Source organism: Cryptomeria japonica, chromosome 11 (assembly GCF_030272615.1).
Source record: "Cryptomeria japonica chromosome 11, Sugi_1.0, whole genome shotgun sequence".
Taxonomy (NCBI): Eukaryota; Viridiplantae; Streptophyta; class Pinopsida; order Cupressales; family Cupressaceae; genus Cryptomeria; species Cryptomeria japonica.
Window position 1 is genome coordinate 521752788 of NC_081415.1, and position 23139 is coordinate 521775926.

At 35.8% G+C, this 23139-nt stretch overlaps 1 protein-coding gene across 3 annotated transcripts in view; it reads left to right on the forward strand.

Annotated features, from left to right (window-relative positions):
• Positions 1 to 6746: 6746 nt before the first annotated feature.
• LOC131070513 (uncharacterized) overlaps positions 6747 to 23139 on the forward strand; it is a 28154-nt gene continuing 11761 nt past the window's right edge. For 2 of the 3 annotated variants that reach the window (XM_058006079.2, XM_058006078.2), the window contains exon 1: positions 6747 to 8748. In XM_058006079.2, coding sequence (XP_057862062.1) covers positions 7802 to 8722 — 921 coding nt within the window. In that variant the 5' untranslated portion in view covers positions 6747 to 7801 and the 3' untranslated portion in view covers positions 8723 to 8748. Of the gene's footprint in view, positions 8749 to 9321; positions 10184 to 23139 lie in introns of those variants that run through there. The other variant, XM_058006080.2, reaches the window with a different exon arrangement.

The window sequence follows — 23139 nt, forward strand, 5'->3', positions numbered from 1 at the left end:
TAATTTCATAAAAATTTATTTCAAAATGTGAATCACAATTTATATTGAAATTTATACCTTGGAACCAAAATTTATGAATGAAACCAGAATTTTTGAATGATTAATGTTTGCTGTTGTTCAGTAATAATGTATTCTGAAATTTAAAAAAATCAACACAGAACCAGAAGGTTGTTTCCACACAGCACACTCATCTGTATTTTGAGAGATGCGCAGCATTGATTTTACAATGGTGGGAGAAACAAGAAAAAACAGAAAACATGCGGTTCGATTTTTCATTTCCTTGGCAATTTTTTTGCAGTAATTACTGTCAGTTAAGACGAGTTACCTTAGATTATTTTGGTTAAACTGAGATGAATATTTTTTTCTGCACTAGTTACGCTGAGATAACTGGGCTGATCTCAGTTAAGTTGAGATGGCCATCATATGCGATGAATAACTGCAGGTTAATAATTTATTTTTGCCCTCGTAAATAGCTTCTTATGGGGGATAACTGCAGGTTAATTATTTTTTTTGTCCTCATGTATAGCCGCTTTTGGTGGATAAACGCATGTATAAAATGTAAAATTTGCGGCGAAATTTATTCTTTTTATGAAAAAGCATTCTCTTAATTAATTAATTGTAAAGTATAATACAATTGTTTTGGTAACTTTTATTTTAAAAGAAATATGAAGTATCACCTAAAAAATTTAATAAAAAAATTTAAAATCAAAGATTTTTTTTTTTTTAAATGTAAGTAAATATAAAAAATAAGAGATAATATTATTTTTTATAGTTAATTATTATATTAAGTAAAAATATAAAATTAAAAGTGAATAAAATATAAAATGCAAATTTTATTACAAAATTAAAATCATAAATTTCTATGTTAATTTTAGATTTACAATATAAAATATAAAATTAATAAAAACACTTAAAAAATATACTATACAATACAATAAATTTAAGTGTAAAAATTAGTCTATTTAAAAAATATATATTTTACACATAATTTTAAAGAATATATAATACTTATGAATATAGTTAAAAAAATAAAAATTTAAGATTTTAAAATATAAACTTAAAAAATTAATATAAATAAAATATAATTTAATTCATTTATATTTTATTAGAATATAAGTAAATGATATAATTTTAAATATTAAATATAAAGATATGTGAAAAAATAAAATTTATCAAAATAGAGATTACCCATTTTTCTATAAAGCTAATAAAATTAAATATAATATTGCTTAATATTATATAGATTTCTAGTGGACTAAATATGGATGTTAATAACATAAATTTGATTGCATACTTATCAAATATCACATCATTTATAGTATGTATAAATTATGTTATGTATAATTGATCAATTGAACCAATTTTTTATGCATAATATGTAACTCAAAAGTATCATAGATATAAACGTGTAATTGACAAGTGAACCAAATTTTTACAAATAATATGTAACTCAAAAGTATATGTGCAAGTAACTCCCTCCATGATCCCATTGTGAAAGGGGAAGGTAATTGAACTCACACATTAAAACAATACCTTTTATCCCCAAACATTAAATCTAACATTAGATACTTAACAAACTACCAAAATATGTAAGTGCAAGAAATTGTATTGATCATGGTCCTCCATTAGAATCTTGTCAGAACCTGTAAATTACAAAATTGAATTATTAAATCAATTCAAAATTCAAAAATTCATTTTTAAAAAAAATCACTTCATATTTTTTTTACCATCTCCAATTTGTGTCGCAAATTGACATAGATAAAGAGTCAAGTGTAAGAGTAAAATATGTATAGTTAATCTAAATAACTTTAGTGTTCTTAATTACCTGGAATAGTTTGTTGAAATATCTGAGTGGGGATAACACTAAGTGTTGATGGTTGAGTTTCACAAATTGCACCTATTATTTATTTGATCAAATATATATATATATATATATATATAAGTGGTTAAAAATAGGAACTAATAAATATTCCATTTAATTAAGGAACACTTTTAATAGTTACAAAAATTACCATCTATATTCTGTACTTCATCTGTTTTTTTTTTAGATCAATAGAGAAGGGCAACTGGCGTCTAGCATTTTTTTCTTCATCCAAAGCTATAATGACATATTAATAACATTTAAAATAAAAGAAAGAATTATTGCTATGTAAAAGTACTAAAATAATTTTGAAAGTATGTACTCACAATGTTGTTGCTTGATATTAACAGTTTCATTGACTATTGCTATGCCTGAACGATTGAAGACCTTTTTATCCTTTTTTTTCTACCATTTTTACAGGGAAACTGGAATTTTTCATGCCCCTCAACTCTTTCATTTAAGCCTTGACGAATTGGTTTCTTCTTTGATGAATAGAATGAGGTTTGTGCATTTTGCTTCGACTAAACCATGTTGATAATCTTTTCATAGGCATATTCAAAATAATTTTTTCATCATCTTTGCTTGGTAAATCTTGGAGTAGTGAATGTACATAATTAACTGAATTTTGGAACTTATCATTGGAGATGATTTCCCAGCATCTATAATAGACATAAAAATTATAATATCAAAAAAAGTAAAAAAAAATAATTTCTATAAATGGTGATATTGAAATTACTTGTTTTTAGGTCTTCACCAGTGGCAACAAAAATTACCTGTTTTTTGGTCTTCACCAGTGGCAACAATAGTCATATCTTGATTTGCAAAAGGAATGAAACAATCTATAATTAGAATAAGAATTAATTAATTTTAAGAACCATGAAAATCAATCAATATTTTATTATAAAGACGACATCAACATTCCCAATGTTATTATTCTCACGACTACAATTCCCCGTGACATTATCATCATCATTAACAAATGGAGCAATATTTGTAATTCATTAAGAATATTTTAGTTAGTTTTAAGAAAAACTATAGTAATTATTAAAAAAATATACATAAAATACTTCAATGTTAAATGAGACTTACCAACAACTTGTTCATGCTCATTCATTTTCTTTCTCTTTAGGAGATCTGAAATCTTCAACACATGTTTGCATGTATTCCCCCTTTGTGCCCACTGACAATCACATGATCATATGGATGACAATCTGTATCTGGTATTGTTTTTGACCTCTTTCTTGGAGTCATATAATATCTTTCTTTTTTGAAGTTAGTTAAAAATCCAGATAGCTGCAAATATCTTTTGTTTTTATAAAATGGCTCTACCCTATGAAGAAGTGTATGGATAAGCCAATCCATTCTCCTTGTGCATTTCTTAGCACGATCATTTAGACAATGACTCTTGATGTGGCAGTGGTAAGACTCTATGGAAGCATTGGTTTCCTGATTTGCATGAGAGAAATTTCGAAAGCTTTTTGCCCACATTGCTATACAAACAAATTTAATGATGTCTTAGTAAATACAAAAAATGACAAAAATAATACAATTATATAGAAAGAAAAATAAATAATTTTACAAACTTACCAATATGACCCTCATCATGGCACCAAGTTTTTTGAAAGTAATCAATGAATTTCTTCTCTTCTTTGAATTCCTCAATGAATTCTTTAATCAATTGAGCAATGTTATCTTCATTATCACTCATTGCATGCATTATATCACCCAATCTATCAAAAAAAATTTCTCCAACATCCTTACTATTGACATACCTAGATTATAAAAAATAATATCAATTTTAGGGTTAAAATGTGTAATTTTCTACATAATTTTTTAAAATATTAACTTACCTGTACACATTTTTTAGCCATGCTCTACACACATGCCAGATACATAGAAGTACTTGACAACCAAAAGATAATCTACAAGTTGAATTATAGAAATTGATAAATTACATTGTAAAAAAAAAAAATGTTAAATTGAAATTACCATTCAATCTCAACATTGGCATCATCTGTCATGAATGCATTGACATTCAATCTTAGCACTGACATCATCTTTCATAAATGCATTGACATGCCAATCTTCTTTACACTTTTTCCCTTGTTTGTAAACTTCTGCTAGCCACTCATTTAGATCATCAACTTTACTTCTTGAGGATATGGCCCATGCAATAGGTACACCAGCCTCTTGTTCATAAAAAATCAACAAGGTATATAACTGATACTACACATAAGTATACCATTGATAAATTAAGATATTTAATTAAATCAAATAAATGATACAATTAAAATATACAAATATAGTTAACATTACTTACACCATATTTATTTGTTGAGAATGTTGAATCCATTGCAATAATTGAGTTGTGAGAATGTTTTGCCATCATTTCTTGCATCCATGATGTTTGAATACCTAGGATAAAAGGAACATTTTCTATGTTGTCTGGTCTTTTGTAGTAGAAAAAATTATCTTTCTCTTGTGCATGCCACAAGCTGACACTTTTTGCATCATCTTCGTTCTTTTGGGATCGAATAGAGCATACTCTTTTCCAAGCATTCAACACATCTTTCCTCAATAAAGATGTATCTCTCTTATTCATCAACTTGATCAAACTTTGATCCAAGTATTGTTGTTCACATATTGTGTCAATCCCCACCCCCATTAGTAATAAAGATTCAATATATGATTTGCATTCATTTGACAACCTTGGTGCAAAATTGCTTCTTGGGTCACAAGAAGGGTCATTCCTCCCATGACGAATGGCTCCACTCATTATATCTAATTATTGCAACTTGTGGTCTACCATACATGACCTTAACATGAAAGTGGGCTCGACAACCCCTTTTTTGGGTAAAATTTTGTATCCTTTGCTCATTTGTGGGTTTACCTCTATTGTCTTCGGGGCCAAAAGCACACCAATATTTGTTTATACACACACACACAATATATATATATATATATATATATATATATATATATATATATATATATATATATATATATATATATATATATATATATATATATATATATATATATATATATATATAAAGTGGTACAACAAAAGTAAAATATAAAAAATAACATAGTTAATAGGTATATCAAATCTAGACAAACCTTGAGTATATCTTGGTAGTGTGGTTAGTAGGGTTTGTTGATTTGTCCTCTCTATGCATTTTGCATATAAATTGTGTTTCTGCACCATCCAACAAACCTTCTCCTTTGATAAAATGAGGGAGTCTTTCAAGAGGGATTGCAACACATAAGTCTATCTTAGTATTATTGTCTCCAATAGGTGTCCATTCAAGGTCTTCACTTGAGAAGTGATTTCCTTGGTTGGGAATGTCTTGCACATGTAGTTCGAGGAGTGATTCCCATTTATTTTTTCTGACCATTCTGAAAAAAATTAAGTTCATTAGTAGTTCCATATCTTGTAAAAAAAATGCATGAACAAGGATATCTAATAAAATTCAATATTTTGTTAATACAATCTAATGGTGCTTGTATTTCATATATTAAATAAAATGCTCAAAAACATACATAATAGATACATTGGACTCAATGTTTATAATATAGTATTATTTAAATATATAATTCAAAGATCACAATAAATATGAAAATCTACACACTTTAAAATCTTAATTTTTTTATGGGGTTGAAATGATTGTAGATATTATTAAGAAAAATTGAAAAACTGTGTATTATACTTAGATTCTCCTAATTAGACAATCGTCCTGTGGAGTGGCGTATGAAATTTCGACTTGGTTGTGTGAGAAAAACATAACATCTAAAATTTCAAACTCTATTGACTATTATAGCAGTGATTTTTTAATATTTTTTAAAAGTATTTACATTGTCCTTTGTTCACCAAGGCCCTTTTAATTATTTATCTAGTTTTGGTTTCTGCTACCATATTTTACATGGATTTTTTTTAAAACAATAACACTTCAGTCACATCCTAATTTTAATGTTTAGTTTGAAGAATTACTAAGGGTCTAACCAACAATAATCTAGCAGGGTTTACTCCTCTACAAGTGGATTTATCAAGAAATCTGTGAGCCCTTTATCTAAATTACAATCGACTTAGAGCTTTTTCCTTTCCCAATTGTTTTATTCGACGAGTCTATGTGTCCTCGATGTCAGCAACAATAAATTAATTCTTCCTTTCCTTTAATCCTATTTTGTTTCAGTTATTTCCTTTCAATTGATTATGATGGAATGTTGAATTATTCCATTTTACCCTCTCTATATTGATTTGAAACACCCTTAAAATTGTTGAGAGGCTGTGTGTAAAGATCGTTTTGATTTGGCAACAAGAGGTTGGAAAGTTTAAATACTTCTTTAGACAAACATAAGTTGGAAAACATTAGAAAGGTCTTCATGCAATGCTAGAAAGGTCTTCATGCAATGCAACAGCGTCAAAAAGAACATCAACACAAGAGAAGAGATCTGGTCTTCTACGGAGAGATTCAATGAAGACATTTTTTATCCAAAATACCTACAAAGAGATGAAATCCAAACATTGATTGCATTTTTTTCTTTTAGAACGGATAAAACAACAATGACAAGACAAAAACAAAAAATATGAAAAGACATAAAACAAAGACATAAAACAAATTCTTTTATAAAATACTCAAAAAATTTAATGCTCAGAGAAATGCACAACTTTTAACATTAGCTTGTCTCCAACCTGTAAAATGAAGCACTTCTGATTGACACAAAATGAATAGAAACTTGTAAATCCCCTGGAGACAAATAGTTGCCTTTGTACTATGCAGACAATTTATAAAAGATGTATGGTTATGAATTTTTTTGAGAGTCTGTCTTTTATAAACTAAAGTTGAAATATATTTCATGCACAGCGTGTAAAAAAATGGAACTGTAGATTGTTTCTTCAAACCCTGCGATCATACAGTTAAAAAATTTTAAAAAATAAAAAATAATCACAATTTAAAACTGTGTGTAAGTGCATTCAAGTTTTTTTTCAGGCACTGTGCATTCTGCATTCGAGTTTCTTTTCATGCACTGTGCATTCGAGTTTTTTTTCAGGCACTGTGCATTCTGCATTTGAGTTTCTTTTCATGCACTGTGCATTCGAGTTGCTTCTTCAAGCCCTACAATACGATAAAAATTAAAAAAACCCCCAAAAATCATAAATCAAAAATAAGAAACAGCCAGAAAACCGGATTTTATGGAGTTAAAAACGAAAAGACCAAGTAAAACGGTATTAAACTAGAGTAAGTAAATCCCCCTAAACTTCCGTTATGGAGGATATGCGCATGAGCATGCATGATGGGGTATACAATTTTGGGTGCTTTATAGCCTGAGCCCTCTTCCCTAGTCCGGTTATAGAATTTACGATGGAATTTCCAGATCTTCACGACTGGATATTGGATGTATTCAAAAGGGTTAGGGCCGAGGGACGCAGGATTTTGGGCAACGGCTCCACAGGTAAATATGTTAAAGATGTTGTTTTCGCTGACAATAAATACACACTGCAGTTCTCCGTTGTTTACCCCAAAGGACGAATGGCTCTGTGTATCGAGTTCTTGATGAGCGGCTCTCTGCTACACGCTTTGACATGTGATTTAGGGATATATGATATTCAGAATGATAAAAAAACAATGGAACACAATTTTCTTCCTCTGTCTTCATTTTTGTTTTGGGGTTTATTCTCGCCTCTTTCCTCCGATGAAGAACAAGCAGGTTTCCTACGTTTTTCTTTCTTACAATCTTTATTAGACATAGAGGGACACATAATTGAACCCCCAGAATACAAGCAGTTATTTAACTCCCTAATTGCTGTGACATGTTCTTCTTTTCTTTCCTACTCGGTTTGACAAAGAATCTGATGTGTTTTCTTCCTGCTCCAAAATCTTGGCGGAAGCACACCAAAAAGTTCGTTTACTCCTTGGACCTGCTGGGATAGATCATTTCATGCTTCATTGGGCTTCCCGATTCACCGCAGAATCATTAGCTTGCCCTAAGCCGTATCCATCCATGTTGAAAATTTCAGGCAACTTACACACCAGGAGATCGTGGTTGGTTACGTCATATTCTCCACTGCTTTCTATGCAGATCATGAGCAAATTTGCGACCGCTGAAAGACGTCTCCATCGAGCTTTGAGTTACTACATGCTACGCTGCAGCTTTCAGTTCAGCTACATTGTAAATGTTCTTTCAGATTTGATTGAAGTTGGGCTGCACTTAAATGATATCACGTGCGATGTGCTTCCATTGGAACCAATGTACCTCGAGTCTATGACTATCATAGGTGATTTTCCAAATGAACGACACTTCCCTGCTAAAATCCGCTTGAGAGTTGGCGCTGAGAATGAATGGGCTGTCCATTCGGTTTCTTTGTCTCGATCATCGCCGAATCCGTACGAGGCCACATTCAGACCACCCAAGAATGCAGGTTTCACTCTAGCTACATCCACGGTGAGGATGAAACAAAATTGGGCCTTTGAGGAGTCAGTCGTCAACTTCAGCGATGCACAAATGGATTGGACTCTGTATGATAGCACCACCAGAAAAACGGTATTTAGCTGCGAGCCTCCAAAATTTTCAGTGTTGGTCCCAAAAACATGGCCCATTAGCAGGTATTTCAAGGCTCGTAGAGCTTTCACCGAGGAAGGAGAGGCGGCCTTTGCCAAGGATGTTTATTCAAATCCCATAATATGGAGGCTCAGCAAGAGTTTGGAGGGGCAGACATTGAAATGGATTGTTCAAGGCTCCATTTTCTTAACCTATTGGCCAAATACACTCGGCACTCGATTTTCGGAGACTAGATGCCATGATTTCCGTGAAGAAGTTGATCTTCCATTGCTACCGTCTTCTTCATTTACACCCAATTGAATATACAAAGTGGTGACCAATTTAAGGTAAGCTTTAATAAATTTTTTTACTCTTCTATGCCTTATATATACAGATAATATCTAAGTGTTCTTTGTGGATCCTTTATAATAAAAAATTGTGGTAGCAAGATTTTATACAATTGCTCCAGGGTTAAATTTTAGGACTGTAGATACGCGATAACTAAATAACTTCAAAGGTGAGTAGAATGTGTTTGTAGTATGTACACACTGCTTCTGTGTGTAGTGAGTATACTGTATGTGACCTCCTGTACTTTGCATATAAAGCATCTTCAGAAACCGAAAATAAAAGGGCCATTGTACTAATTTTGCCTTTTGTCTGGTCTAATATAAATCCCTGTAAAACTATATTAATCTATATTTTTAGATTCATCAACAATTATTTTATCTTCATGAGCGTAAAACTGGTAAAATTAACAGTATAAAGACATCAAACAGCATGATTAGATTGCACATTTGCTTTTTCTGGTCCTAGCAGTGTGGCTCACATTTGACAATGTTTGTTGGGTAGTTGAAGTACTTCTGCTAATTTCTTGTGTAATTTATAATTCTCTACAACACTCTACCATTGCGTCCAAACAGATGCTCAAGATTTGGTTGCAGCACTTCGGGCCAAGTTCTCTGCTGCTCATACTTTCATCAAAGATTTTTATAAACACTGATTTGTACCTTATAAAATTGTTTCTATTGTCCACACTTCTTTTGGAAAGTGCAAAGGCCGTATCAACAAGTAAATGAATTAGGTACTGCACAACACCTTTGTGAACTTCCTCAACAGGTTTGTCTTAAATAAATTAAATCAGAATAATGAATCAATCAGGCCCAGTACAACTGGACTTTGAATAGATATTATTTTCATTGGCAGTCTGGGTCACTTGTACTTTATGTAAAAGACATGGCTTTGGAGAAGATGGGGAACTCATATATCAACCAAATAAATAAATGAGCTTCTCTATCCTTACCACAACACATACTGTCTCCCTCAATTGGATTGGATAAGGTGCATTAGATACTGTATAGGAATTATTTTCAATTAATTTTATTGAGCACAATCCAAGTGCTCTGTTCTGAACAGTGGGGAAAATAAGCATAGATGCAATAAGATTATCCATCATGGTGGTTTCAGTCCATACAGTTTCTTAGAATTGTTTTGCAGTGCCATTAACAAATCTTATTTAAGATTTGTCACCAACACATTCCATTTCCCTGTATAAAAGAGGAAGATTAACAACTGCTGACCCCTTTCCTCTTGCATTAGTCTTAAGAACGAACAATATGTATTTAATCAAGAATCTTTTGCAGATCACTACTCCTCAAGGCATCTTCCAAATGCTGGTCCAACTCGTCAGGACAATATTTATGAAATTTAAAAGTTGGAATTAATGGCCTGATTGTATCTTAAAGAAAAGCAATGAGAGCGTGCATGTTATTTCTGTTTATACTCTCTTGTCAGTTTCCTTTCCTATAGATAACACACTTCCATTTACTTGGTATGTGAACAAACGTGCTTTTTGAAAGGATCAAAAGTACTGGGCTCTGTCTACAGCAATTACTTTAAATTACCCAATTTAAACATGTATGGAAATGATCTTTATGATGTTTTGAGCATTACGAAAAATACAGAATCCCAGTGTTTTTTTGGTTTCAAGTAACTTAGATTAAAACATAAACAGTGATGAATTGAAGCAAGGATAAAATGTACATGCTGGCTTTTAGGAATACGATGATTGTGATGGGAGAACTGATTGCTCCAATCGGGGAAACACTTCCATGTTTATTGACAGTAACCAAGATGACAAAAAGTAATTGCAAACTCCATGATCATCTTTGGTTTAGGAATTTTTTTTGAAAAAATGTCAATCTATTATCCATTGTTGGTCATCTACCCCTTTTTGAAAGTGTTTGCACATTTACCAAAGTCGTGTTTGCCCCAATAGATGTTGTTCATCCCTTTTGGTTTGCCCTCTATAGCAAAATAGGTGAATTGAAGTAGGGGACACAAAGGTTTCCTTCAAAATCTGACATCTTAGCTAACTCATAAAAGTTAAAACTTAATTTGAACCCTAAAAATCTCTACAAATGTCAAAATGTCAATACTACTACATAGTGTAGCCAATGTAAGACAAAATTGCTGAACCACAAAATGAGCCATAATTTTTATTGGTGATCAAAATTGTTAGTCCCAAATCCCTAAAACTAAGCCTCTTCTTGAGTGCTAGGGGTGTCAAACAGAGGGTAGAACTTTCAACCTTATGATCAAGTAGGACAGCTTTGGACCAATTATTGAGGTGGGTAAAGCCTCCTTCACTTCTAGCTCTACTAAACCAAGGGAGGGTTTCCTGAAGGCACTGTAATGTCCCCTATTTGGGAATGCCCTAATTTAGCCCTAAATCTCAATTTCCATATGAACAAGAGCTGGTTAGGGATACCTTTCACCTGATTGATGCCCTGCAAAACAGGTTAGAAACTATTTACAACAATAATTCATAAAACAGTTCCTCTTAATTAGGAATCATTAAGCATATAGCAGAAATATCAACTTAATCATAAGATATCTTAAGTATGTTTGGGGAAGCTCAACCATAGCAGAGCTAGGATAAGGTGACTTCGATAGGGTGTCCTGAATCCTCTACCTGTTGTGACCTTTTCACATCACCCCATTGCAGATGGCTACCCTCTCTTTTTGCTTTCCAGTTGTGTCAGTTCCTATGGTTAGGGTGGCTTAGTATCGTTTTTGAACTCCAAAGTGAACTTTATCTATAAGGTATGATCAAATCCCCAAGGCTCCAAGTTGCAAGTGAAAATAGGTCTTAGGGTTTATATGGTTTCCAATGTCAAAATTCAAAAGCTATTCATGAAAATCAAATTCCTACTCCTCCTTTGGATTTGAGCAATAGCGATAAAATGGTTACAAGATCATGTGAATTTTGGGGGTGATAGATGAATTTGTTCCTATGGAGGTTGTTTTTCCACTCCTAAGCGTTTAATTTAAAGAAAATGATGAGAAAAATCCAACAAGTCCCTATGGAGATCGATTTTTTACTTGGGGGATTGAATGAATGAAGTAATTTGGACAAGCAATGCAAATTTGAACAAAAGAATTTCATGAGCAATTGAATCAAATATCAATTTTATCCATATGGAATTCAAATTTCCACTCTAGGTAGAAGATGAAAGGAGATGAAACAAAGTCATGGATCAAAAAGTTCTTCTATAATTGAACTTTGCTATGAGCAAATTCATACAGACTAATTTGTCCTTAGAGAGATCGATTCTCCACCATGATGTGAACAAGGTCTAAATGAAATTCCTTAAGGACAAAAATATGGATTAAAAGGTCCCTATAAGGTTCGATTTTCCACTTACAGCATGAAAAACAAATTTCTTAAGGGTATTGCAACAAATTCATAATGACAAAAGGTAGGGACTAATTTGTCCCTATGGAAGTTGAATCTCCACTTGACAGAATACCTAGCTACCATTGAGCAAAAAATAGGGACTAATTTTGTGTCCCTATCTAGATTGGATTTCTATTCAAAGACAAATCATGCTATGGGTAATGCAAATTTTCTATAAGGTTTAAAATCAGTCCCTATGCATATTGATTCTCCACCATTTCATTTGGTGGAGTGAACTAAGGTAAGCGAATTCCATAGGTTCTAAAGCAGTCCCTATAGGGACTAAATCAGTCCCTAACCATATCGAATTTCCACCACAATGACAATTCAAAACCAAGCGCTTTAACTTATGTTTATTTGAAAATCACATGAAGGAAGGGATGTCAGCTTAATTGTTAAGTGATAAACAAATTTGAAAGCAAACATGAAACACTTCCAAGCAAGTCAGCTGGAAGTATATGTAAACCAAGAGGTGCGATCATTGAGAACAAAGCATATATATATGATGAAGGGGAATCGCTCAATTAGAATCAAATTCAAACCTGCCCTTCTAAATTCGCATTCAAGCAGAGTTTAACAAGTTCGCATTGAGGAAAGACACAAAATTCGCTCTAAGAAAGAATTGTTTCAAAATTGCAGCAAGGGAGAATAGAAATAAGTTCGATTAACAATTTCCCATTAAGGAGGACACGGAAAACTGCATCAAGAAGTAAACAAATTTGCATACAAAGGGAAGAAGATAGACCACCATCAGCATAAGGAATTGAGCATTGAAAAGGCGAATTATATAAGATAAATCATTGCAAGAAGATATTTAAGAGGGCTGATCAAAGATCAAAGCCCATATTGTCCTATACCAAGGGAGAGGAATTAAAATTGTGGGAAAAACATTCAGCTTTCTAATGGAGACTTTGTGAGAATTTTCATTTTCAGATATTTTAAGTATGTTTCTTTCATTGAAATGACATTTAAAATGTTGAATTTTGATCTTAGGATCGAATTTTGAATTCACAAGTAGAAATCAGAACTTAGGGAATTTTAGAATTGATTAATCATCTTTAACATTTTTATTGCACTTCAAAGTTATGGAATTCAAGCTTCATGTCGTCGGGGTTGAAATCCAAAGTAGGTGCTAGAAAGACTCAAATGAAGAAGGTGCTCAAAGTTTTTTTTTCCAGAATAACAAATGTCATCTAAGTGGAAGAAAGTTGGAGACACCAACTTTGAACAATTGAATATAGCCAAGGTCAAGCAAAGGATGTATCGAACCCAGGATCAAATACCTTCTCCTTTGGCAATCAGCATGATGAAGAACGGAGTATATCAAGAAGCAGGATTCCCACCAACAGTGCAATGCAGTGAACTAATGGTCGAGTGTGCAAGGCATTATGACCCTCAATCAAGGATGATAAAGACACCTAAAGGGATGGTACTTACATTCCTCAATGAAGATTCAATAAGAGAATCATTTGGGATTCCTTATCATCAAGGGATGTTGACTCGGACTAAGGAAGAATCTCAAGCAATGTTTGAGAAGAAGCTTGATTCATCTATGACTCTCATCAACAATGAGTGGGTCATTGAGCCAAGGAGACATCATTCCAAGCTACCGAAGAAACTCATAAGCATAGATTTCAAGGAGGAATATGGTGATATGATATTCCTATTGAATAGGATCATGGGGGCTCCTCAAGGCGCATTGTTTGAAACATGGATGTTTTACTTCATAGATGAGATTTCAGCTGGATAGTAATGATAAATTGGACGAGATGATAAGTGACAACTTGGATATTCAGCTAAGGAACTTGGAAAGGACAAGGACATTTTATATGAGTTCCTACATGGTATACATGTTGGCTAGGAATATAAAGTACAATGGGATAATATGCAAAGGGGAAATGGGACTTAGGAGAGGTCAAAGTGCACAATTTCTATCCCCAATTGTAGTTGCATGAGAGAGGTCAATATAGAAGTGTCAATGATATGTTCTCCATTTATCTCACTCGCTTGCTACAAGGTGGATTGCACAAAAGATTATCCAAGGACGTGATGGCATTGATAGAGAAATATGGGTCGTGGTTCATCCAGTTTCCAACTTTCACATACATAGGGATTCAAGGATGCACATATCATCCTTTTAAGCTTCCAAGGTATCCAACAGATAAATTGGTATTGCTTGAGGTAGCAAGGCAATTGACTGAGTTTGACTTCATCCAAAAGGAGAAACATAGACCTGGTGTAAATTTCCCTATCACACTTGGGAAAATGGAACAAATATGCCCTACAACTTTGGTGGCAGAAACAGCCAATACATCAACTTGGGATATATAAGTCTAAAACCCATTTTGATCCTTTTCATAAAATCCTCACAACAGAAGGAAAGAAGTACAAACATAGAATTGACTTAGGTATATTATTGGGTAAACCTCATTGATGAGGTTGGGGTTAGAAGGAAGATGTGGTCAAGAATGTCCGTGGACGTCATGAGGAAGTGCAATCCCTTTCCAATCCCTGCTGAGGTGAAGGATAATGGAAATCACAAACATCCTTGGTATGAGGAATAGAAAGATAAACCCATTCCAGCACCAGATTGCTCACAACCAAAATTGACGGACTTGAACACATTGATGAGAGAAGTGATATATTACTCGAGAATGGGTAGATCAACAAATCACCAAATTAAGGAAGCAAGGCACTCCTTTAACATATGGAGGGATGGAAGATGAGGAATCCTCCTCCGAGGAAGATGAAATGATGAAAAGCAATGAAGAGGTAAACAGTGAAGGAGGGGTCCAGGTTTCTAGAAAGAGGAAAAACATGGCTGAAAGTTCAGAAGCAAAAGACAAGGAAGTTCCTAGTCAAGAATCAAGATGTAAGAAACAAAAGTCCAATACTACTCACTCCACCATGAGCACTTCAACTATTAGAGAGAATGATGATGAATCAATATAGGAATCCCAAATAGAAATGCTATCTCCAAGAGATCATGGTGAACACATATCCTCACAATCACTACATCATGAAGAACAAAAGGACGGTTTGGCTTCTCCAGCTAGACATCATTTTGAGACCAAGGTAGGAGAGAGTTTGGGGAATCCATAGTCCCAATACTAATGAAGAGGTGGATGAAGAAATCATTTCAGCTTTGAGAGGACTTAATGATGATACTCAGCTTGAGGATTGAATTTATCCACAGTTCCTGATTTGCTAAGAAACAACTTGAAGAAGAAAATAATGGAGGGAGTTAGACCAATTGAGGACATAGATGATTTCGTAGTTGGAATTGGTGAAACTAAAGAACAAAAGAAGGCTGAGAAGTTTTCACAAATTACTAGAGACAGGAAAGGATCACGCATCTTGCAGGTGGCAAGCCCCATGGATGATAAGCCAAGGGATGAAATTACTTCGATGGAATATGAAGTTAAGACACTTGACCTTCGACCATCAACAAAGAAAGAAGACTTTCAAGAACTCCATGATACCACCAAGGCAATCGAGGCAAGATTCGATAAAGTTGAAAAGAAAGAAAGATTGGAGGTGGAAGACACGAGGTTGAAAGAGTTCATACAAAGGTTAATGAACCCAATGAGGCAAGGGGATTCTACATTTGTCCCACCCTTGTCCATTCCTCAAGAATCATTTGATAGTTATGAACCAATGAGGAGTACAAATCAGGAAGTGAAGGAATGGATTGATGGTATTTCAAAGCAAGCAGAGGAATTCCTAGCTAGTCTCATCCAAGTGTATGATAAGATAGTGATATGCATGAACATAATACAAAGCTTGGATGGAGTGTGGTAAGATTTTCAAATAGTCCAAGATAAGACAATACCACATCTTAAGGTACTGAAAAGATTCCTATGCCAACATTGATCCAAGGAGTAATTGAAGGAGATATATATGATTTTAATCATTGGTATTGCTCCCTGGTGATGAAGAAATTAGCATGTGATCGAGCCAATGAAGATTGCATTGAGATGGAAGGATCAATCAAGGATCCTTCCATCAATTGAGGAATTATTAGGGCAAGAAGTTACTACCACAAGTGGTTTGAACTTAGAAGAATTGAAAGAGAAGCTTGTTGTGACCTTTTCACACATCACCCCATTGCAAATGGGGAGCCCCTACTTTTTAGGCCCTCTCGGTCCTTTGGTTTTTGGGGACTTTTTGTGACAGTCTCTTCGGTGTCTCTGCTTTGCAAATGTTTGGGGGTCAATTTGATCAAGTTTGCTTTTCGTTTGAGCAATTTTGGTTAAGTCTAGGACTCGTTTTGTCAGTTTTAGGGTTTCTACCTTCAGTCCTAGATCTTAGGGGTTTCTTTTTAGGGTTTTCGAAAACTAAAAGTTGCAATGGAGTTAGGACCCTCTAAGGATTTGGCATGTGAAATTTGAGCGAATTCTGAGCAACTTTCTATTTTTTTAGAAAGTTCCTATTTTTTAGGGATTTCACTGCCTCCCGGATTGGTCTAATTTTGCCAAAAATCAAACTTACTATTTTTAGTATTTTCTATTTTTAATAAGTTTCTATTTATAGTAAGTCACCCTGCGTCCTGTTTTGGCTTTAACTCTGACATTTTAAGCACTTTCTATTTTTGGAAAGTCTATTTGTGGTAGGTTCCTTGTAGGCAGAGGTTGAAGACTGAGCTTTCGCAATCATTCCTAAATCCGAAAATGTCAAAGGCAGGCTAAATTGATCAAAAAAGTGGCAAAGTGTGGGAATCAATCTAGGAATGGAAAGCTTGAAAAATCATTTAAGTCTGGAAATTCACATCAATTCTCAAAATGGCATTCTAGTCTGGAAACGGTCGAAACTGGCAAAGTCGGAGTGAAGGAAATGAAGAATTCCTTGACCTAGGTGGAATGGCGCCTAGGATAGTCAGGTGGGCGCCAAATTGGAATTGTCATGGAAAATGGCAAAAATAAAAAAATCCTTCTCCAATGCAAATTAGCTCCCAAGAAGTGGATGGGGCGCCAAATAGAGTTGAGCATGAAAAAAGGGAAAACGATGAAGTTTTCCATGTCCGGTGGAAAATCCCACCCAAGTTGGCTCAAGGGAGCCAAAATGCAAGGGTCAGGGAAAACTCAAAAATTGCCAAATTCCATGACCTAATGGAAATTCCGCCCAAGGAAGTTAAGGCGTGAAAACGCAAGGAGCATGGAAAAATGAAGAAAATGAAAATTCCTCCATCAAGGTGAAATTTCCACGCCCAGGCTTGAAGGTGAAAAAAAAGGCATGGGAATCAAAGGTCAAGGAAGAACTGAGAAAGAAATTCCCCTCAAGATTTTTTAAAAAAAATCCATTTTCGGGCACCAAAAATCATCCGAATTTCAAAATGATGATGGATTTGGATTCGTATGATAATTTTCTCTCTCCTGGACCCTGCAACTCAAATGTGGCAAATTGATGAAAAAGCTTCTTCGAGACAAGATGAACTCAAAAAGCACAAAAAATTACTTCCTCAAGGAACAAATTTCCAAAGTTTTTTCTCTGGTTCCGTAATGTACCTAAGGTTGGAAGCAAAACGTGAGAATCAAGGTTTAGAAAGAAAACTTCAAGAATTCAAAAAATTCCTTCCTCGAGGAAGAAATGCACCCAAGGTGAAGAATTCCTAGAAAGTGGAAAAATTGACCAAGTGTTGGAAATTCCTTAAGGACAGAATTCCAGGAAAGTGGAAAAATTGACAATTGTTGGAATTTCCTTCCTTTAGGACAAAATTCCAGGAAAGTGGAAAAATTGACTAAGTGTTGGAAATTCCTTCCTTTAGGATATAATTCTAGGAAAGTGGAAAAATTGACTAAGTGTTGGAAATTCCTTCTTTCAGGATAGAATTCTAGGAAAGTGAAAAATTGACTACGTGTTGCAAAATCCTTCCTTTAGGACAAAATTCTTGGAAAATGTGAAATTTGGGCAAGGCATGAAGGAATTCCTTCCTCAAGGGTAAAGTAGAATCAAGGTCAAGATTGTGCACCAAAATGAGGTTAAGGAGGAATTTTTCTTCCACATCAAAATTCCTTCACCATGGAGAAAATGTGCTCCAGGAAAGGAATGGGCGCCAAATGAAGGTAAGGAAGGAATTTTCCTTCCAAGATGAAATTCCTCCATGACATGAAAATTCCGCCCAAGGAAGAAGTTGAAAAGAGAGGCAGGGAAATTAAGTCAAGGATAGAGAAGAAAGGAAAATCCCCTCAGGATAGAAAAAAAATAAAATTACTTAATTGCATGAATTCTACGCTCAAGATGAATTGAAGATGAAAATTCCAAGGTAAGGAAGGAATCAAAGATGAATAGAAGGAGAAAATTCTCCTTGGGAAAATGTTTTAAAAAATCCCATTTCAGGCATCAAAATTCATCCAAATTTCAAAAAAATTTCAGATTTGGATTCGTGAGAGAATTTTTTCTCTTGGACCCTGGAACCCTAATTTGGGAAAATTCCTAAAAAATAGGAAATGTGCAAAATTGATGAAAAATCCTCTCCAAGACAAGAAAAATTTGAAATTTCATTAAAATTCTTCCCAGATGAGATTTTCCCTCTCCTAGGGTTTCTCTCTAAGTTGCAGTCGGGTCAATGCATGTTGAATTTATGAAGCATCTTTTGCATGTAGCCGCCACGTTTATGACATTATGGTAGATTCTTTTGCATGTTGCCGTCGCTTGGGGAGATGATGGGCATTTATGGCAGCATGAGCAGTTTTGCATTGAGGAATCTTTATTTCACAATGGGCAATCTTTTGCATGGTGCATTCATTGCATAGTGGGCACTTTTTGAATGTAATGGTTAATTAATGCTTTATGGGTGCCATTTTTGGTAGGATTGTAATTAATTATATATGGGCATAATGGGCATTTATTGGTGATTCCCACCTTGTTGCATCATGTGTGGGGAATCTTTCAGGGAAAACCCTAACTAGGGTTTTGCATGTAGCCTGGGCGTGAAGCCTATATAAAGGGGTGACCCCCCTCAATTGTAAGAGAGGGAGATTTGTATTAAATTGATGCGATAAGTTTTTGAGATAATAATAGTGAAACATTAATCTCTGATGGTGTTTGTTGTCATTTTATGACACCCTTGGTCCATCAGTGAGAACCAATCAAAGATATGTTCCATGGACCAGCGCTGCCCCAGTTTGATCCAAGAGAAGATGATGGAATCATAAAGTATGAAGTGTTGTCTTGTCGAAAGTTCCTTTCCCAAGCCTTCTCTTCCTCTCTCTTTCCCGGAATTCCGAAGTTCCCTTCCTTGGTCTCTTGTTCTCTTACCTTGGAACCCCTAGGTTCCCAAGTTCCTTATTCCTCAACCCCGAAACTCCGAAACCCCCAGGTTCCCAAGTTCCTAGTTCTTCAACCCTGGAACTCTGAAACCCCTAGGTTCCCAAGGTCCTAATTCCTCAACCCTGAAACTCTGGAACCCCCAGGTTCCCAAGTTCCTAGTTCTTCAACCTCGGAACTCCAGAACCTCGAGGTTCCCAAGTTCCTAAGTCTTCCCAACTTTGGTGACCCAGGTCTCCGAAATTCCTAAGTCTTCTCTTCCTCAACCCCGAAACTTGGGAACCCCCAGGTTCTCAAGTTCCTAATTCCTCAACTTCGGAACTCCGGAAGCCCTAGGTTCCCAAGTTCCTTATTCCTCAACCCCGAAACTCCGGAACCCTTGGGTTCCCAAGTTCTTGATTCGTGAACCCCGGAACTTCAGAACCCCCAGGTTCCCAAGTTCCTAGTTCTTCAACCCCGGAATTGAGGAACTCCGAGGTTCCCAAGTCTTCCCAACTTCGGTGACCCAAGTCTCCAAAGTTCCTAAGTCTTCTCTTCCTCAACCTCGGAACTTGGGAACCCCCAGGTTCCCAAGTTCCTAATTCGTCATCCCGGCAACTCCTGAACCCCCAGGTTCCCAAGTTCCTAGTTCTTCAACCCCAGGATTCTGGACCCACCAGGTTCCCAAGTTCCTAATTCCTCAACCCCGGAACTCCAGAACCCCCAGGTTCCCAAGTTCCTAAGTCTTCTACCTCGGAACTCCGGAACGCCCAGGTTCCCAAGTTCTCAAGTCTTTCCAACTTCGGTGACCCAGGTCTTCAAAGTTCCCCCAACTTCGGTGACCCAGATCTTCGAAGTTTCCCCAACTTCAGTGACCCAGGTCTCCGAAGTCTTCCAAACTACTTCCGGCTTGCAACACTTTTGGATGGTGTGATCGACACTCAAGGCTTTAAATGCTCCGACGACTTTTGTGACTTGTGCACCCTCTTTTGTGGAGCCACAGTGGTGCATTTAATGTTTTTGGCAGGATTTCCATCAAGGGAGGTACGGGGCCATGCTTGTTATAGTGACTTATGTCATGTCTGCATACTTTGACTTTGGAAGGTCAATCAATTCACCTTCTCAGGGTTGCCTTTTGTGGGTATAGCTAGGTTGCTTGCAAGTATTGAAGTCAAGTGCATGCACTTCCCTGCACTCCCAGATTGACATGTAGGGGTCATGATCACTCTTGTAACCATTTTTCTATATAAAGGCTGTTAAGCCTCATTGTAAAGGGTTCTCTCCTTGCTGCCTTGAGCTTTCCTATGCTCTTTCTCTTCTCTTGAAGACTTGTAATTATTTTTTGCGTTTCTGCAACTGTAAGTTTGGCCTTTGGCCTTTGAATGAATTGAAATTACATTCTTGCCTTCCTTCAACTTATGCATGCTGTGTATGTTTCCTTACCTTCATCATAAGTGTATGTTTTGTGGCTCTTCTCTCCATATATGCTGTGTTAACTTGTTTTTTTGAGTGTGACTTGTGGGAATCCTTCTCCCCTTTTGACACTTGGCAAATTCTAGCCTCCATACATGCGTTTGGGTCACTCATACAACTGAAGTTTGTGCATCTCTTGGGTATTTCAGTTGATTCCTTGTGCCATTTCGGGTGGGGAGAGGAACAATCTCTTATCTTGGTGCATCACCTCCTTTCATTTTAAGCATTTCTCTCTTCCCTTTTCCTCTACAATTTGTTAGGATAGGCCTAGGAGTTAGTTTTGAAGTGTTGAGTTGGTTCAACACATGCACCTAGATTTTGAAGGAAGCCAGCCTTCTCTGGAGATTCAACCCCCTTGCGCAAGGTCCCACACTTCGGGGTTATTTCCATGTTTCACAAGGTTGCTGAGTTGATAGCTCAGCAAGGGTGCAAGCTTTTGTGATAACAGTTACCAAGCTGATTGGAGCTACATAAGATGGGATGAGCTTGGATGTGACTAAAATAACCAATCCAAGGGTCAAATATGCCACTATGGGAATTGCATACAAGGTGTATTATACAAATTGGGAGCGCTCTTCTACTACCACCGCCACCGCCACCACCATACACCCCTCATACCAGATTGTGATGGAATGGAAAGACATAGACTTGTGTGAAAACTTGCCCTAGGAGCTGTTGGATAATGCAGCTTGGATTAAGAAATCATATTGCCCCTTTCGATATGGTAGCTTATTTGTTTAACATTCTATTTCATGAACATACTGCCGGCCTTTGTGGGAAAGATATGGGACACCACAAGGCCAGTTGCAACACAAATCTAAGATCATGTGAAGTGTTTCCAGGATGCCACCTTATTCATAGCCACATATTGGGGGTTCCTTTAAATCTTTTTAACAAAAAATGTAGGATAGGGAGAGGCTTCCATATGACATGGTCCAAAAATATATAGATAGCATTGTTTTCCTAGTAGACAAAGATTACACCATGATGGAGGCAATAGAACATTGGACCTTATGGATAGTTTAGTTGCCTTATGTGGTAACTAATGCAGAAATAGAGTCCTATGCTGCTAATCTATTAATCCTCCCTAAAGACCCTAAGGCATAGAGACATCCTACATACCTGGAATTCATGGACTCAGAAAGAAAGAGTAAGCCTAAAGAACTCGTGGAGAAGACACAAGAAAAATGCCATGCAAAATGGGGCTTTGTTAAGAAAGAACTAGAGGAACAGAGTGAATCCACCCCCTTGAGATCTAGAAGATTACAAATAGGCACATCTTCGGGGGAACCTACGCAAGCCAAGAGAAGCCGACCTAGAAAGAGGACACTTCTTATACACTTCCGCGTAAGGATCCCATCGAGGAAGAAGCATTAGAGGCCTTATTGCAAATGAGTGCAGAGAAGAAACACAAAAGTAGAAAGGAGAAAGTACCAAGAAGGGTCTCTCCACAAACAGTGGGCCTTATTGCAAATGAGTGCAGAGAAAAAACACAAAAGTAGAAAGGAGAAAGTACCAAGAAGGGTCTCTCCGCAAACAGTGGAAATAAAAGAAACAGAGGAAGCGGAACTAGAAAACTCTTCTGTCAGAGGCTACATCACTCCCCAGAATCATCCCTTTGGTGGATGAAGATTAGTTATACAATGGTTTATTCTGGAAAGAAATCCTCGATATGACACTAAAAAATTAAATCAGCATGGTGGCTCCCAAAAAGCAATCACAGAAAATGCATTGCTAAGATACATGGTAGCCTCTAACCAAACACTAGATGACCTCATGGATAGATTCTTGGACACTTTGATCACCACACTTGAGAGAAAAAGAAGCAAAGGAGGAAGAAAGGTTGAAAGAATTAGCAATTACGAAGTGGCCTTGGCCATCACACCACCACAAAAACAAAGAGTCATGGAGATTCAGACAAAGGAGCTGCAGTCCAAGCAAAGATTAGACTAACTGATGTTGGAGAAGCCGGAGGTAACTAAAGTCATTCAGGCAAAAATAAGGGAAGCAATTACAAAAGCTTATTAGAAGTTGCGCAAGGAAGAAGCAAAGTATAGAGCAGCTTCTTTAGAACAATCCTCTCAGCCTCCATGGTCCAAGAGACCCTCATCCTCCGGACAATCTCCTATGCAGTCCATAAAGGGCTTTTTGGCTAAGCAGAAGCAGATACAACCAGTGGCCTCTCCGTAACTATTCTAGTTACAAGCATCTCCCCTTTGCATAAGTTTCAGTTGGGAGATATCTTGCACCAAACAACCAGGGACTTGATATTAAAACAGCATGT